We start from the raw sequence: 19,720 nt of genomic DNA on the forward strand, positions 1-19,720 counted from the left end.
CCTTTCTATTTTAGCTTGAATTGTGCTCACAATGTACACATTTATACCACAGATATCAGAATGTAGACAGAAAATCATGTAAGGGTAATACATAAGACTATATGGAATTAGCATAACATTTGAAAGGGTGTTGTGTTCAGATAATATTCGTAGTAGATAAAACAACACATTCTCTGAGAAATTTTTTTTTTCTAAGAGAACTTCAGAAAAATTTCCCAGATGAGCTGCTACAAATAGTGCATACCATTTCACATCTACCCTTTCATAGGTGATCCATCCTTCTATTACAATGTAGTAGGTATATCTGTGTCCTATAATCAAATCTAATGGCTCATCTGTCCCCATCTCTTTGATCATTACCACTTATATCTTCATGGACTTAAATTAAGGTCAGCCTCCTGTATGGCACTGAAGTATGGGGTAGTGATACTTATCCCTGGGCCTCTATGGGAAGGACAGGAGGACTGTACAGTTGCGAGAGTTTGATTTACTGTTCACAATGAAAATGAAACTTGTGGCTTTTCAGGTCAACATGATAATACCTCTTCTTGATTTTTGCTCTTCAGTGTCTCCCCTCACCTCCCAAAGAAGAGATGATAATGGTTTTTAGCTTCTCATTTCTGTTGCTTTTGTTTTCCAACATAGAGCAACTGGCACCAGAGCTATAAATACCCCTGCTTCGTGTATTGCTCTTCATTTTTTGTCTTTTTCTCTATTTCCTATTTTCTCTGCTTACCACTTTCCCTTCAGTTCTGTTAACCTCCACTTATGTTAAAGGTATAAGGCAACTATGAAGTTTGCTAGTGAAGCTGATTTCCTATGCAGAAACATTTTCACCTGGTTCTCATAATCAAACATATCTAATATATTTTGACCAGTTAAGCAATATGCTGCCCCCTGCCCTACTGAGTTATCTAGATATTGGTCTCACCTCTTCAATAATTCAATACAGCTATATAAATATAGATCATGAATTCACCTGGCCAAAGAAGTGTTTACATTCCACCATGTGCCCTTTGTCATACAATTTATGAATTATTAATTCTCCATATTTCATCATTTCATTCCTTTTGCTTTTTCTGCCCAATGACTGCTTGTTATTATTTCTATCAATAGGCAAAAAGGAAAAAGGAATGTGGTTGATTTTTTTTTCCAGGTAAGAACAGGTTTAGGCTAATTGGAATATCAGGAACAAAGTTACCTGTAAATTTCACTTTTCCTTTTTGGAGGCTCATATCTTAAAACAAACAAACAAACCAAACAGCAACAACAACAAAATCAACAGTATGACTTGATTTTTTTAAATTACTAAATATCTGAGAGTAGCCATTATGAACCTCAGAGATTAAAATAGTTCAATGATCAGTGAATAAACATTATGAAAACTTTGTGGCTTGATATGAGATTTCTGAGTAGTAGGCAGGTGTTGTGTTACCTGTACCTTTAATGATTAGGTGTTCCTTTTCAAGAAGTTTTCAAGGTATTTGATCATGAGTAAATCACTTAACCAATGTCTCTCATGTTAACAATCATTAATCCCTGACAGTGGCACATTTCAAAATTAAATAAATATTTCTCTCCTTTGAAGACATAAGAGCACTTTTCTATAGCAGTCTGTGTACAGGAAAAATCATATAAAGATTTGACCAATTATCTGGTAAATTATATCTTTGAAGGTAGTCAGTTTCTAAATTCGTGTTAGTCCTCAATGAGGGTAGGGATTTGGACTTGCATTTTCTGTATCACTGCTTCAACACTTTCTGCGGGCTTAATGGATGCCTGGAAATAACCAAAAAGATTCAGAGTCTTTGACTTGTCATTTCCTTTGTATATAGCACCACAGATGCCAAGAAAGCCAGAAATAGCCATTTCTGTTGCTGAAGTGACAACCTTTAGGATTCACCATGAACTCCACCCACTAAATCTTTTGGCTAGTTCAAGTATTCTGTTTTTCTATGAATCCAACCTTCACAGAAAAAAGGTGGGGCAAATGAATCACAGGGAAAATATATTTTGGTTCAGCTTAATTCCCCCCCCCCCCCAATGACCATCAAAATTTAATATCAGTATAAATCTATGGTGTTTAAAGGGATTTCAAAAAGTTCATTTTAATTAGATTATAAATACTTTGATATTTATGCATGTGTACATGAATTAATCCTGTCTCCTCTATTCTACTGAAAACTCCTTGATAACAGAGAGTTTGTTTTGTACTTCTTTTATCCCTGAGACCTAGCACATCCCCTTAAACTATTCTGGAATTCGCTCATTCAACCCATCAATCATTTTTAAGTGCCTGCTGTGTGCCATGTAGAGTAATAGATTAGGGGATACAAAGCCAAAAATGAACCTGTCCTTGCCCTCAAGGAGCTTAAATTTTACATAAATTTTATACATATATATATATATGTATATATATATATATATTTATACACGCATACACAAAAATATAAAACACATATACACACACATATATATAAATATAAAACTTCAAAATATATACATAGGTGTATATATTTTAAAGAAGCTGTTTGTGGGAAGGTCATTAAAAGCTGGAGAGATTAGAAAAGGTTGTATATAGGAGATGTCATTTTAGCAGAATTTTGGAGGCAATGAGGCCTTCTAAGAAGCGGCGGTGAAGTAGTGATGCATTAAAGGCATGAAAGACAGCTAGTACGAAAACTTGAAGGTAGAATATCATGTGTGATGAGCAGCAAGCAGACCAATTAGCTAGACTCTAGAGTGTGGGAAGAGGAGTAATGTATAATAAAATTGCAAAGATAGGTTGGGACCAGGTCGTGAAGGGAGTTTATATTTGGTTCTGGAAGCAATGTGATGTCATCAGAGTATATTGAATGAGAGGCATGGTCAAACCTGCATTTTCCAAATAACACTTTCGGAGGTATAAGGAGGAAGAGAGCCTATGGAGGGTAATACATGAGGCAAAGAGAGTGATTAGAAGATTATTTAAAAATGATACCTCAGAGGCATTAATAGCTTGAATTAAGGAAGTAATTATGTGAGTAGAGAGAAGGGGGTGGATATGAAAGGTATTATGGAGGAAGAAACTACAATATTTGGCAATTGATTAAATAGGTAGTGTGAGAGAAACTAAGGAGTATATAAGGATAATACTGAGGTTGTGAACCTGTATAACTGGAATCATAGTATTGTCCTTGACAGGGAAAGAAGTCCAAAAAGTAGGGCAAGATTCAGATGGGATGATAATGAGCTTACTTTTGGCCATGTTGAGCTTAAGGTACCTAGAGGACATTCAATTTGAAATATTTAATAGGAAACCACGTGATGAGAATTCAGTAGTGAGAGCATTGCTGGATATATAGAGTCAGGAGTTATTCGCATAGTGATAGCAATTAAATCTATATAGTGGTCACTATATGATAGGATATAGACAAAGAATAAAAAAGGGCCTAGGAAAAGCAAAAATTAAGAGTCATGATGATGGATGTGCAAAGAAGACTCAAAGTTTCTCTTGAGGATGTTATGTTGTTTTGGCTTTGCTTTATAACTCTGAGTCTAATTATCAGGAAAGCATTAATATACCTCTAGATTTACTTGGTAGTATTGGCTTATTTGGCAACCAACTCTTCTTACTCCTTTTCATCCTGCTAGATTTTTATTTAATTTTAATTAATGCTAGTTAATTAATGTGTAGATTTACAAACAAATTTTTCACTGCTCCCCTTTAATAATCGAATATGATCTAGCTTCAGGTTATACATTAAACAGGGAAGTCAGTGGGATCGAAGGTGGGACTTGAGGACATTTTCATTAACGTGAACTATTAAGAAAATGTTCCTAGTAACTTGGTAGAGCATGTACTCAATCAGGTACTCAATTCTAAGTCAGAGAGAAAAGTGCCAATATGCAATCATTAAATAGATTTTTCAGAGCATACGTATATCTCTTTGTAGACTCCCATTCAATTACTGAGTAGTCCCGACACTATTTTTTTTACCTGAAAGATCTAAGACTATTCTGTCTCAAGGTAATATAGCTCTAGGAAAGTGCGTGTATAGCTCTCTATATTTTTCCCGTGTCTTATCTTTGAAAATCTAAAATATTTCAAGTTAGTCATTCCTGAACAAGCTTTTGTCCTTACTATCTTTTTAATAACTAATAATTTTTGAGAAGTTCTCAGACTTACTACAAAAATATTAGATTTTTATGCTCATTGAGTTAGAATTTCTTGGGAAGGTTTGAACTTTTCCTTCTTTTTTAGGAATGTTATTTCTTTGGTTTTACTTTGCACACTCTGTCCTTTAAAAAAAACAACCTTTACATGATCCTACCATCTTATATCCCTCCTTTCACAACCAGATTTTCAGAAAACACTAACTATATTCCTTGCCTCGGCTTTCTTATCTTCCATTCACTTCTCAATCCTTTGCAACCTGTCAGCTGATACCACCTCTCTACTAAAACTGCTCTTTCCCAAGTGATCTTTTTATGATCAAATCTAACGGGCTTTTCTCAGTCTCTACTCTTTTTGACCACTCTGAAACCTTTGACATTTTAAAAAATATATAACTTTATTATGAGCTAAATAAAAAAGGAATGACAATAAAAAACAAGATTGGCCACTGAATATTATAATGAAACTATATTTGAAACTCAAGGAGGATGTAAATGTGGTCCAAAACAGCTAACTACACAGGTCTGAAATATGAGTTACATAGTTTTTTAAACTGCCATGATCACTCCAAGGCCTATTCATCTCCTTTAGCATCCCAAAGTTTAAGTACATATTCTACATAGCTTTGTAATAAAGTGGCAAGTACCCTACATCCTGACACAGGACAGTTGTTTATACATATAGACCTGTAACACTGGGTTCTAGCTTCATTCAGCTTATCAACTTCCTCAGGCAACACAGTTGTCTGAGAAACCTGTAAGTCCTGCTCATACTGTGCTGCCAGTGCTGGGCCCATAACAACCTCTGAAGGTGCAAAAACAGGTGTAACAAAAAAACAAATTAGGGTCGACAATAAATTTTCTACAAGCCAAAGGATGGGCTTTTCAAAGTTACACTTACTATGAAATGTCATAATACTGGATATTCTTCTTCCTATGGAAGACACTTAATTTGCCTTGACTTTTCTGTCCTTAATAACTACTTTCTTGCCACACAATACTATGGGGATATTTTCACATAGCTGTATCAAATCTCTATGATAGGTACATTCTTGTAAGTAATTCTTTATGTTACATGAAATGTGCTAAAGCTACACTTATTTTGGATGTAATAACCATAATTTCTCTTGGTCAACAGTATCTCATAGGTAGAATTTAATCAGACCTATATTAGTATGGAATATAAGGGGATGGATCTCAGTACTAAAGGTGACTGTATGCTTCTAAATTCACCAGTCAAATGACTTTTTACAAATATCATTTTTCCAGTAACTTCATCACAAACTAATACAAGTTAGAATTGCACTTGGAGTTCTCCTTGAGCAGCAATCATGATGGTTCTTACAGAAATGTCTCTGTCTCCATCTATTTAACATTTTTATCACTCCCTCTTATCTGGGCTTTCTTGACATTTTTCTACTTGTCCTCTTTTTATATGTGGATTGAACTTTCTCAATCTTCTTTGAAGAATCATCTTCCAGGTCCTGTTTTCTAACTGTGAGTGTTACCTGAGGCTTTGTCCTGAGCCCTCTTCTCCTTTCTCTGCATACTCTCTTGTAATCTGCTATGCAGATTACTTTAAAATTGACACCTCCATTTTTGATTTTTCTCCTGAGTTGGGTCACTGAATATCCACCTATTTGCTGACCATCTGTAACAACAATGCTGCTAGCAGCTACTGTAGAGGTGTAAGGCCAGTAACACCAGCACACAGGAGGGTTGCTAGCACAGGTTCTTTGGTCTGCTTTTCTAAGGAAAGCAACTTTAAGGGGTTTACAGCCTCACTTTAATTAAACTGTCACCAATTTCACTATTTATGAGCCATATTTGTCTCTTCATTCTTGTTCATCCAACCCCACAGACCATTTAACGAATCAGATGTCAAGTCTTGTCAATTCTAATTATAATAGCTATAATAACTAGCATTTATTTAGCATTTTAAGGCTTGCAAATAAAATTGTATTACATTTGTATTACCTTATATGTGTACATGTTATTTCATCCCAGTGGAATAAAACTTCTTGAAAGGCAAGAACTGCTTTAATTTATTTATTTTTCTTCATATCCCTGCTTCCTATCACAGTATCTAGGATATAATGGTGGTTAATAAATGCTTGTCAAATTGGATTGAATATATTGGGCAATTGTTTCAAATTATCCAAAATGCTCCTCATTTTCATACAAACAGTCTAATTTGTTGTTCAGTCATTTCAGTAGTGTCTGACTCTTCATGACCCCATTTGGGGTTTTCTTGGCAAAGATACTGAAGTGGTTTGCCATTTCCTTCTCCAGCTCACTTTACAGATGAGGAAACTGAAGCATACAGGGTTAAGTAACTTGCCTAGGTCACACAGCTAGTAATGTCTGAGATCAGGTTTGAACTCAAGATGAGTCTTCCTAACTTTTGGCCCAGCATCCAATCCACTTGTACCACCCAGCTGCTTTAGTCTAATGTTCTAGTGCAAAATCAAAGAATAAATGAAGAAAGTTCTATCTACAAAGGTTTCTGAACATAGTAATATTCAGTAAGCATACATATGGTAATTAATCTATTGATGAGTTGCTTTTAGTGGCTTAATTATGGCAGTGTAGCAGCTCCACTGTGTCATGCGGATAAGTGATAGTGAGCATCAAAATGAGGGGGGGAGGAGATGCTGGGAAATGTAGGTTCTGAGAATAGTCCCTTGGTCCAGAAGTTGAGGCATATTTTCAGGTTAGGAGGTAACTTGTTCTTCAGACACCATAGCTGTAACTATTATAACCATCAATAATTTTGGTCCTAAATAGGTTTAATAAGAAATGTTATTAGCTTTCATTAATCTAGTTGTGTATTTCAATGAATCTGTTTCAAGTGTGAAAATTCCCAGTTATTCTAGTAAATACCTATAATAATGTTATATTGCAGTATCATAATTTATCTTCTGATATCTGCTAGACAAACTATGGCATTCAGTGAGATAGCATGACATACATCTTGGTGAGATTTTTATAATTTGGAACATGTTTTTCATATTAAAACTTTCTTTGCCCCTGATTCCCAAATTTGCAGAATCATAATTCTTCTATTTTCAATTGAGTTAAAGTTAGTTTTGTTGGGAAATAGTGTTTATAATAAATAATTTAATTTTGCCATGTGTTTGGATTAGGATAAAATTCAGTTAGCCTTAGGCTGGCTTGTCTTAGTCCTCCATCGGAAATGGTCACTTCCTAAAGAAACCTACAGGAACCCGTTTAAAGTGAAATCATCTATAAAATATGGCTTTTCCATGAATCTCTTGGATAGCTTTACAGTGAAGCTACAGTGACTGTGGGACAATAGTGAGCTGAAGACTTTAACATCACTACAATAAATATTGAATGTTAATTATTGTTTGCTTCATGCTCTTCTCTTGAAAGCCAGAATATCTTCAGAGGAGAAAGTCACTACTTTCTGGGAGAGTCCAAGCACATTTAAGTGCTTTTATTTTACTATCATGTCATCCATGGCTCAATAACAGTAAAAATCAAATTAGAAAATAATCATATCACAATGTTCTCATAGATTTCTGTGTCATCTTGCTAATAAAATGATTAGGTAGACTTTTAAGCCTGTCATTGAGCATAACAATGGTAATGAATCTTTAAATTGTTAATGATAACTCTTCCTGTCCTGAAATAATTTCCTCCTCTCTCCCCGATATGTTAACTACAATAGACACTCATCCCAAATATTTCTTAGAGTATGTTTTTTCAGTAATTCTAGTACATAGGAACAAATTGATTATCTGAAAATATGAGGTGACATGATTCATTCAAGTTAATTATGTTCATCTTTGGAATACTTAAGGGAAATTCACTTTGAAAACATCCAGTAAAGTTGAATTTCTTATTTTCAAGCAATAGTAACATTAGTTTTATTTTTTTTTTCCTTAAATGAGATCAAAATAATTTTTGATCAAATTCAGTGCCCTTCTCCTGCCCTGTACTATTTCAGAATTGTTTGGTTTGGGGTCTTAAAATTAAAATATTCTATTTTCAAACTGTATCCAGAAAAATGTTATTTAGTATGAGCACTTGTGTATCAGTAGAGCATCTTGAATAAAATGGGTACTTAATAAATGCATTTTTGATTGGATTGACTTGAGGTAGCTCTATGCCTTCTCTTTGCATCTGTAGAAATATGATATTGAAAAATAAGGTTGTTTAAAATTTTTTTTTATCTTAAGCATTTCATGAATTCTTCAGTTCATTATTTTCCTTAAGAATTCAAGCCTGAGGGATGAACAAAATCATGAATATCTATGTTACCTCCTTTGCTTTTATTTTTCATGATAAAAATTTCATTCCCCACTTTTACCTATTATTTTTGTTGAAACACATAGAAGGAGTACATTTGGGAAGTGAGATTGCCACATTTCTGCTTCTCACAAATGTGACAGGAAAAGAGTGGCAGCATTTTTTGAAAGAGGTTGATGATTTCCTGAAGAAATGTCTTTGAGTAGGTGTCCCCTCAAGATATAACTACTCAAAATACTGTCTCAACTTTACAGCTTGCCTTTGTAAACCTAAAACAGAATAAATTAGCACAATCCCCCTTTAGAGCTGCTACCCAACCTCCTCTAATATGAAGACGATGGGAGTGTGACAGGAAATTTAAGATCTCATATGCCACCTGAAAGTCAAAATTAGGCACAGAATTGTTGCGAGATCTAACTTAATGCATATGAAAAACAACACAGTAAGATTGCTTTGAAGGGAAAAAAAAGAAATGAATGCTTAAGAAAATGTGAAAGATCCTTTTTGTTACCCTGAGAGCAAACAGTTCAAAACCTCAAAATGGAATTGCTTTTATAATAACTATGTTTAATGCAAATTCTATTCAAGATACAAAAGCCAGATGGGCATATATTTCTTGTTTGATAAAAGAGTAATTTAAAAGGGAATGTACATTAACTAAGGTTTCATAACACTGTACCTTAAGGGGATTAAGATATTCAAAACCTTTGAAGTCTACAGATTTTATTTTATTTACTCACAAGGATGAAGTTCTTAGTGATTTGTTTCTATAGGAAAATTGCCCATTAGAGTTTGTATTGATTTGCCTTTCTCAAAATGAAAGAAACAAATGTAATTCATTAGTAGTTTATTACTGACTCTCCTTTAATACTGGGCATCAAGAACTTTGTCTTTATTAACCAGCAAAATATTTAGGAGAAGTGCTTGCTAAAACTAAAAACAAACAGAAAATTCAGCTCAGGCCATTCCTGTGATCAAGTTAGGCTGTCATCACAAAATTCACAGCTCACTATCTCTGAATCTAACTTCCTGAAATGCAAAGTGCTCAGGAAGACAGCAAGTCATAAGATTGTGGATCAGGTGATCACTTCCTGTGTGTAGACTTGACCAAGGTATGAGGAATTTGTATGAGTTATGTAAGGACCCTTATTCTTGGCACATTTTTGAGCAATTGAACCCTTCTTCCGTTAGTAATAGCTTTCTCTATCTTCTCTACTTATTTAAAATTTTACCTATCTTTAACCCAGTTTAATTCCCACACCTGCTTTGAAGCTTTTGTTGATCATTTGATAAACTTTTGCATTTGTAACCTAGTCTCTGTAATTTAGCTTTTAATTATATACTACCTTATATTGTCTCCTAATTGTATGTTTCTTGAGGGAAAACAAGGGAGAACAAGGGAAGAAGGATTTGTTAAATGTCTAGTGTGTGCTAGGCATTGTGCACTTTATAAACATTATGTTCTTTGATCATCACAAAAACTCTATGGGGTAGGGACTATTATTATCCCCATTTTATAGCTAAAGAATCTGAAGGAGAAAAAGATTAAGTGGCATGGCCATGATCACACAGCTAGTACATGTTTGAGGTTAGATTTGAACTCAGGTCTCCCTGTCTCCAAGCTAAGCACTCTATCCACTTGCTCTCTGTGCAAACATAGTTGTTTATGTTTTCTGTGAAGTTCAAGGTGCTGACTTTTCCCCTGAACTAAGTGAATAATATATGTATGTTTAATTAAAGTGATATTGTAAACCCCTTAAAGTTGCTTTCCTTATAAAAGCAGATCAAAGAAGCTATGCTAGCAGCCCTCTTGTGTACTTGAGTTGCTGGTCTTACACCTCCACAGCAGCTGCAAGTAGCATTAGTTTTCCAGCTTTTTGAGCTTGAGACCAATTCGTATTCCTCTTTGAGATTTCGCATTTAGGCCTTTTGACATTGTTGTCATCTGAATTTGTGTTTTGATCTTCCCTGTCACCGTATGGTCAAGGCTCTTTTCTGTTTCTTGCTCATTTTTATCCCATTTCATGGCTTTTAAAGTTGGGCTCTGCTCCTGGGACACAGGTGCCAATGTCCCAAGCTTCTTTCTGTTCTGGGGCATCAGGTGCTGGCAGCTTGCCCCCTGTGCTGAGGTGGCCTGGCCTAGCTGTGCCTGTTGTGCCCTGGGTTCTGGGTCTAATAATTTGCCTTCTGCACTGGGCTGAAGGCCGCACAGCTGGCCTACTGTGCCACTGGCCTGCTGAGCCAGAACCATGGGCCCTTAGTTTCTGATCTGTGCTGTGGCTAAGAGCCTCCCACTGGCTTGCCCAGACACCATCTGTGCTGGGCTGGGTTCCCCTTCTGCCCAAGTGAGACAGACTTTTCCTAAAGTCCCTCCAAGTTATCTTAAGCTGGAAGATTATTTCACTCTGTCCTTTTGTAGGTTCTATTGCTACAGAATCTGTTTAGAGACTTGATTTAACATTGTTTCTGTGGGAAACCAGGGAGAGCTCAGGCAACTTCCTGGCTTTTCTGCACCATCTTGTGTAGATATTACTATTTTTATTTCACAAATCAGGAAAGCAAGGCTAAGTGGGTTAAGTGAATTATATAAGGCCATACAGCTAGTAAGTTCTGGAGGCAGGATTTGAACTCAAGTTTTTCTGATTCCGAATCTAGTACTCTATCCACTGTATCACCTATCTGCCTGAGAGATTCTATTTCTAATGTTGCTTCACATTTGTTGACAAAATGCTTTATAACCCTTGTGTTTTTCCCACATATGTATCTCTCCAGCTAGATCTTAAGCTCCTTGAGCACAGGGAGTGTGTCTTTTAATTATTTTGCCTACTTCCTTTCCCAAACACCTAATGCAGTACTGAGACAGCAGATGGTCAGTAAGTGTTTGCTAACTAAACAAAAAACTCTTAAAGTTGGGAAAGGAGTTTTAGAAATCAATATATCTATCTCCATGCCTCTGGGTGGGACTATACATAAGCCACTACTGCAGATGGTTGGCTGAATATTTTATCCCCAGTTCTCTCCAGGGAAAGCAATTCTTTGACTTCATAGATTTTTTTTCAGTAATTAACAATCCTTAATGCCAAGAGAGATTCTTCCTTTTGTTTTGCCTAAATCTTATGGCAAGAATAAGCTATTTTTCTTTAATTCTAACTTCACAAGTGACAGAGAATAGCAAGTTTCCATCTTGTATATATTATTCATTTTTAAAAGAAATGTTATTGTGCCTCTTTAATCTTATATCCAAATTATAAGTATGTTTATTCTTCTTGTAACTTTAATTTACATGACCAGTTTCAACCCCATAATCATATTGTATTAACTAATGACTAATACACTTATTAATTTGCTATATTTAATTAATTTATTACTAATTTAGTATATTTAATTAATTTATTATTAATATACTATGTATTTGCATATAGGATCCTTGATTTTAAGCTGGAACAGGCATCAGGGATCATCTTGTTGAACTTCCTCATTTTAGAGTTCATGGAATCATAGATTTAGAGTCCAAACATTTTATTTTACAGATGAAAAAATTCCATTCTCCCTTCATTTTCTAAAGGGATTTTCCTAAGACACAGTTCTGATCATGTCACTCCCTGCTCGACAGATTCTAATGACTTCCTATTGCCTCTAGGAGCAAATAGGAAATGTTTTGTTTGGTATTCAAAGTCCTTCATAATCTAGCTTCCTCCTGACTTTCCAATCTTCTTGCTCCCTGACCCATGCTTTTTGATCCAGATACACTGGTCTCCTGGCTGTTCCGTGAATATTTTATCTAACCCTCCCCCGTTCCCAAAGCACTCTCTCTTCTCTGCTCAGACTACTGACCTCCTTGGCTTAAAGTCCCAACTAAAATCCCACCCTTCTACAAGAAGCCTTCCCTAATACCTCTTAATATCAGTGCTTTCCCTCTTTTAAATATTTCCTATTTATTCTGTATATAGTTAGCTTTGTATATATTTGTTTGCATATTGTATACTCCATTAGATTGTAAGTTCCTTTAGGGCAAACATTGTCTTTTACCTCTTTTTGTATCCATAGCACTTAGCACAGTGCCTGGCACATAATCTTGCATTTTTTTTTACATTTGTTACCTGTAGAGTTAAGGAAGAAAATACTACATTGAACTTGACTTAGCTATCATCCTATATATCCTTTAATTTTTATAGTGATCTTGAATTATTTTCCTTTCTCTTAGGATTCTTTGGTGAGTATGAGTTAGGGTCATGCAGTATTGTACAAATAAATCAATTAGTTCAGGTAGCTAGGTAGCACATAAAGCGTGAACTGGGCCCAAAGTCTGAAACACCTGAGTTCAGATCTGTTCTCAGACGCTAACAAGATGTGTGACCCTGGGCAAGTCACCTGACCTGTCTGCTTCAGTTTCTTCGTCTGTAAAATGTGGATAATAATGACATAATCATGATCACCTTTATTATTATCATTAGGTCACAAATCTTTATGGTCTATCTGAATCATCACCATTGAATTGTTTTAACTATTAGACATTAATGGATGGATCAGTCAAGTAAATAAGCATTGATTAAACACTTACTGTATGCCAGATACCATACCAAGCACTGAGATCCAAAAAAAAGAAGAATAAACCATATATTTTTTACTCTCAGGGATCTTTCATTTCTGTGGAGGAGAAAACAAGCAAATAACTGTACATTTAAGATGTATACAGTATGCATAAAAGATAATCTCAGAAGGAGGGCACTAGCAGTGGGCAGAATAGGAAAGGCCTCATTTTTGAAGCTGATATTAGAGCTTCAGAAGGTGGGAGAGTACATAAAGAATCGCATGTACCAATGATTCAGTGCTATAGTCTCTTTAGCTTCTATTTACTTACCTGTGTACAGACTCAACTTTTCTAATAGAATATTGAGGACAGGGACTGCTTTGTTTTCTTTTATTATATGACAGTGAAGTGACTAGTGCATTTTGTTATTGTGTTCAGTCATTTCAGTCATGTCTGACTCTTCATGACTCCATCTGGAGTTTTCTTGGCAAAGATACTGGAGTAGTTTTACCATTTCCTTGTCCAGCTCCTTTTACAGATGAGGAAACTGAGGCAAACAGGGTTAAGTAGCTAGGGTCACATAGCTAGTAAGTGTCTGAGGCTAAATTTGAATTCATGAAGATGAGTCCTCCTGATTCCAAGCTCAGTGCTCTATCAACTATACACCTAGCTGCCCCTGCCCCTGCCAACAATGACTTGCACGTAGGAGACATTTAAAAAAATATTTATTTCATTGAATTGAATTGAATCTTATCCTTCCTTCAAGGTCTAACACAAGTACTTTCTCTTCTGTAAATTCTTCTCTCATCAGTTGATGTTTTACCCTATCTGAACTATTACACATTTTGTCTTTGTTATTGTTCTTTATTATTGCTAGTCATTGTGTGTGTGTGAGTGTGTGTGTGTGTGTGTGTGTGTGTGTGTGTATGAGAGAGAGAAAGAGAGAGAGAGACTGCCGTCTCAAGTACATTCTATGTCCAATAATAGCAGGGACCTGTTTTTATTTTTCTTTGTATTCCTTGTATAGAACCTAAGACATTGTAGTAACAGTCATGAAATAAATGATTGATAGAAAACCATCAATTTTTAAAAAATTGACTAACATATGCATTTAGGAAACCAATTGCTACTCCACCTCAACAAGATACTTTTACAGATATACCTGAACCACTTCGAATAATTTTGAACCTATTTTAAAAAGTTCGTGAAAGAATATATGGGTTATATACCCAAACAGGAAAAGTAGCTTAGAACGTATTTAACTTGAAAATGAATTCAAAGCTTTATGAATACACAGATTTATTCTACTAATTGCTTTTTTTCTTTCTTTTCATGTTCTTTTTGGTCATTATAGTGAAAGGAAGTTATATTAGTTTTAAAGGAGACTTTTTCTTCTTTCAAAAGGCCATAAAGGTTATAGTTTAGAATTTTAGTTTCAGTAGTTACATATTAATTATTTGTGGATTTGGCCTAGTTTCTCATTTTGCCTATTTCTTTTTCTCTTTCTTTCTTCTAATCTATATATATAAATCTACAGAAGGGGGAGAAATATATACCTGCTTTTTTAGATATGTGTTTACATATTTTGATAGCTCTATAATTTATTAAGACCATTCCCACCACCAATGTAGGTTGACACTTCAATATCTTCTTGCTCCTGAAGTCTTTATTGGTTCTTCACCTTGTTCTTTATAGGGCATGATTCAATCCTCTACACTGCTAGCAAGTTGAGATATACTTTTATCACTTCAGATCCATTTTATTTTTGTTTTTAATTGAAAAACCCTTTATTCTATTTTTTCAAGGAAAATTTCAACATTTATGATACCCTGGAGAATAAAAAGCTATTTCTCCAGCCCTTTTACCTTCTGTTTTAGAAGAGAGACCAATCCGCACTTTGCACACACATAGTGACTCATTCCTTGGGTATGACAGAAAGAAAAAGATCGCATACTTTATATAGGTCACTCAAAAATTTCCTGATTCTTTCATACTTGTTGAAAATAAATTCTCCAGCCCTTAATCTTCTCTCGTTCTTGGACATTCTTTTGGTTAACTTTTATAACACTTTCCTATTAACCATGCTGGGGGTTGTGGAAAAAGAATTTGTTTATCTGTAGCATCCTTTTAAGCTACCTTCAAACAAACAGACAACAGCTCTAAAATTAGGCTAGCCTATTGTCAGCCTTTTTTTTTTTGGAAAATCAGAAGGTCCCTCCTAAAGTTTAAATCTGTATAAGCACATCATTCCTTTTTAGGGTCCAGAACTATGGTGCTTTCATAGGTCTTCTTTATAGATACAGATACCTAGGGAATTACCAGAGTAGAAATTCATTCCACTAAAGTAACTTCTGTGTAGATTTGTATGTTAGTGTGTGCACTTTACCTAGAGAAGGGGAAGTTACAGAGAAAAGTCTTTCTTCATGCAAAACTCTGGCTCATCTGAAACTTAGAGTTTTGAGAGTGCCTGGGATGCTAAGATGTTCACAAACATATCATGGCCACAAACCTGGGGTATATTAGAGGCAGGACTTGAACCAATGCTTCCTCATTTCAAGGCCAGTTCTCTAGTTACTTATATTCTACTGCCTCTGATATGTACACACAATCAATAAGTATTATGTAGCTTAATCACTTTAAATTTAATCTCCAGAAGGCATTAGAACAATCTAAATCATCAGTTTTGTAGTCCTTAGATACATCTTTTATCAGTGAGTTCTTTAAAAATTAAAAGGAAAGAAGGAAGGAAGGAAGGAAGAAAGAGAAAAGAAGTAATCATGGAATAGGTCTTCAAGAATATTGTAGTGCATCCACTCTCAGTTATCTTAAGGTTTTTTAAAAGCTACATAATGGTCTTTCTAGTTGCCTTTTTTTGTTTCTGATTAAATATCTTACTAATAGGTGATTATATGAAAAGGTTACTAGAATTATACACATATTAATGAGTTTTACCTATCTGTGACATTCTAAGCCATTTTAGTGAGTCCTTGAACTTTCTTCTACCATGTGACCTTGATTTGAAATCTCTTAGTGATACTTTCTTGTCCATTTGGAACTATCCTTCCACAGTGATAATTCGAAAGATACAAAGGTGATTTAATACTGCCTTGTTTCAATGAAATGTTTGGGTGAATTGTAGGATTCTTGAAGATCCCATGAAAGGGAGAATTAGGGGGAGGGAGGAGTCGAATTAAGTGGTTTGTGTAATAAATTCACTACTTTGACACTTCAAAAGTTATTTAATTTTTTTCCTCATGGGTACTACTCCATTAACAAATCAATCCAGCTATAAGAATTTATTAAGTACCTACCATATGCCAGGCACAGTGATAGGTGCTGGCTTCCCCTATCCATATAGACTATGATGCCTCTGTACCATAGTGATGGGTTTAAGGGTTGCTATGATCACAAAAATCCATCATTTGGAGGCTATTATTTTAATGATGAGCTTTTCTGAATCTAGCTAGTTTGAGATGAGAACAGAGTTTGTCTCTGGAGCTTTATTTAAAGAGTTTCCCGCTTTGAATAGGATCTGCCAGAGTTTGTGTTCTGCTGGTGTAGACTTCAAAACACAAGATTATCTTCCATGTCATGCTGAGGTGTTAGAGTAGGCCTTTCATCAGGAAATACTTCAAATACAGATACATTGAACATTTGATTAAAATTATACAGTGACAAACTTCTTGACATTTTGCATGAACTTATAATCCCGAAGAAACTTTGCTTTAAGACATTCAGTGGTGAATATCCACAGAAAAATGTTTTAGTGAATTGTTCATTATTCTATTACAAAATGACGCCTTTTAATAATTTTAATTCTATTCTGTGTTTTATCTATAGAAAATGATACCATCTACTGGACAGACATGGGCTTCAATAAAATTAGCAGAGCTAAAAGAGATCAGACTTGGAAGGAAGATATTATTACAAATGGTTTGGGAAGAGTGGAAGGCATAGCAGTTGACTGGATTGCTGGTATAATCCATGACATTCTTTACCTTTTCACACCGATTTTGCTAAGGGCTCAATCTGCTTTGTCAAAATTCTGTTTCTGGCTCATAACAATAAACTTTTGTACTTGTAGCCACAGGGGTAAATAGTCTGTTTTGCTTTCAGCACCACTCTTTCTAATGTTTCAGAGCCTCTGGATATATGTTTTTATGTAGAAGTAGATTATCCAGTGTTAACTGTGCCAAAGTCTCCTGAGAACTCCACAAGGCAGGGAAAAAGAAAAAAAATGCCTTAGAAGTTCTCTTTTACCTGAAGACAGTTGGAAAGTTAAAATACACCTACCCTTTCTTCAGGTGGCAAAAGTTTCAGTTTATTTTTGACAGCTAAAAGTACCAGAATATTATATAAGCTGGAAATCTTTGAGAACAGGATTGGAAGTGCTGATATATTAGGCATTTATAACCTTTTGCAAGGAGAAAGATGATGAAAACATAAAGAAAAAATTAAGAAAAATAAGTTAAAAAGCAATCTTGTCAATTATGCTAGTAATACTGAAATTCAATTTTAGCATTTCTTGTTGTTTCTTTCCAATGATATTGCTTAAATGTTTGGTCTTTCTTCCAGGTAATATATATTGGACAGACCATGGCTTCAACTTGATTGAAGTTGCAAGACTTAATGGTTCATTCCGATATGTAATCATTTCTCAAGGCCTGGATCAACCAAGATCTCTAGCTGTACACCCAGAGAAAGGGTAATTTCATTTCATTACATACATACATTATAAAGAAAGAGAAAGAGAGAGAGAGAGAGAGAGAAACAGACTGATAATATTTTTAAGAGCAGATTTTCCTAAGTTTTATGAATAAAGCAAATTTTCATATGAATATGCCTCTTAGATATAACATCTGGAATGATACCCACAAACATTTGACTTAAGCCCAATATAATGAAAGAATTTCTTTCATTATGCTGATTCTTCGTGTATGTGTACGTACATATATATATGTATATATACATATGTTTGTTTGTATATGTATAATATGTACAAATATTATTTCATTTGATAGCAGGTGTCACAGAAATGTTCAAACTAGTATTACACTGGATTATACTTCTTATCTATACATTGCTTATAAACTGTGTTTTTCCCCTCTCCCTATTGAAATGCTCCAATGCTCCATCTGAAATTACAGTGACCCCCTACTTGCCCAATCTAATAGCCTTCTCTTAATAGTAAGCTTTCTTGACCTTTTACACTTGGTATCCTGTTACTTCCAAACTTAACATTTCTCAAATTGAACTTATTTTCCTTCCCTTTTTTTCCAACTATCCCCATTTCTACCAGTAAAATGACCATTTTACCAGCCTTAAAAGCAAGAAGTAATATCATAGAATTCTCTGTCTCCATTCATTAAATCGTATCTGCCATGTTATGTCACTTATCTCTTCAAAATATATTTCAGATTTGTTCTTTCCTCTTCATTGTAACTACCATCACAGAATTGAACATATAGTTGAGGTTCAAGAAGTATATATTGATTAATTTAGTATATTTTTCAGAACTTTATACTATTCTTAGTTATGCTGGAACAGAAACAATTCCTTACAGAAACATTTTAATATTAATTTAGAATACATCAGCCAAACATTTTCCTCAAGGCTCCAAGATAAGAAAAGACACAGCCTATTAAAATGATGGACTTATCAGCAGGAAATCTTTATCCTAGCCTAGAAGCTTTGGAAGCATGTGTCTGTCTATCCCTCATCACACATGTTTATTGATATGATTTCCCCCAAAAAAAAATTTCAGTGGGTAGACAATATAAAACTAAGCATATATTGGCTTCCAGGTTCTATTACATAGTCATTTCAGAGTCAAAATCCATATCCCAAGGGTAAAGTACAGCATTTTAGTATTCTATTTGAAGTTAAAACATGGCAGGTATTTTTGCCAAGGGAAAAGGTGAACCATAATGAAGTAAATTAGCTGAATCTGAGATATTAAATGTACCTTGAAAAATGGGCATGAACAATGGGATATATAATGCCTTTTTAAAATATAGAAATAGAAAATCCATATGCATTAGTGAAGCCTTAAAGCCATTCCCTCCACGGTACCGATTTTTTTCGTGTGTGTGGCACAACATCATAGAAACTAAGTATGTGAATGTGTGTGCAGATGCATTTGACATGAAATGATAGAGCACTAGATTTGACAAAAGAAGACAAGGCTTCACATCACAGGTCTGTTAACACTTTTTCTGTGATTTGGACGAGTCCCTTCACCTCTATTTTCCTCAGTTTCCTCAGCTGTAAAATGAGAGAGTTAAACTGGATTGTCTCTTAAGACACCTTCCAGCTCTAAATCTTAAAATTCTACATCTACATATGTGAACTTTTTAAAGGTCAGTTTCTGGCTAAGCAATTCAAGAAATTGCTTCAGCAAACATAACTAAGTTTAGAGGTGAAGGTTGTTTATAAGGCACACGTGAGGGAAATGCTTCTTCTTTTTTTTTTTTTGATCATGAACTTGGAAATATAAATCTTCCAATGACAGGTCTTCTCTAGTGTGCCATTTTCATTCTGTACCACTTACACATGTCAAACACTTTTGTCATAAGTATGAAATCCTTTACTACTGAGAAAAATTTTCCCAAGAGGCTCAGTTCAAGCCTAGCACTCCTACCCAAATACCTCATTAAGAAGTCAAAAGGAACCCTTTTTTTATGCCACCCAAAGAGGGGCTATTTTAAGGATATCTATCTATATCTCTTTTATTTTAAATACTGACCTGGGAATTCTTGG

The 19,720-nt window shown here is 34.8% G+C and overlaps 1 protein-coding gene across 1 annotated transcript in view; it reads left to right on the forward strand.

Annotated features, from left to right (window-relative positions):
- The window catches only part of LRP1B (LDL receptor related protein 1B), a 2,306,513-nt gene that overhangs the window by 1,654,608 nt on the left and 632,185 nt on the right, over positions 1-19,720 (forward strand). Inside the window, exons 36-37 of the mRNA XM_036744555.1 lie at positions 16,802-16,936; positions 17,537-17,666. Coding sequence (XP_036600450.1) covers positions 16,802-16,936; positions 17,537-17,666 — 265 coding nt within the window. The remainder of the gene's footprint in view (positions 1-16,801; positions 16,937-17,536; positions 17,667-19,720) is intronic.

Source organism: Trichosurus vulpecula, chromosome 2 (genome assembly GCF_011100635.1).
Source record: "Trichosurus vulpecula isolate mTriVul1 chromosome 2, mTriVul1.pri, whole genome shotgun sequence".
Lineage (NCBI taxonomy): Eukaryota > Metazoa > Chordata > Mammalia > Diprotodontia > Phalangeridae > Trichosurus > Trichosurus vulpecula.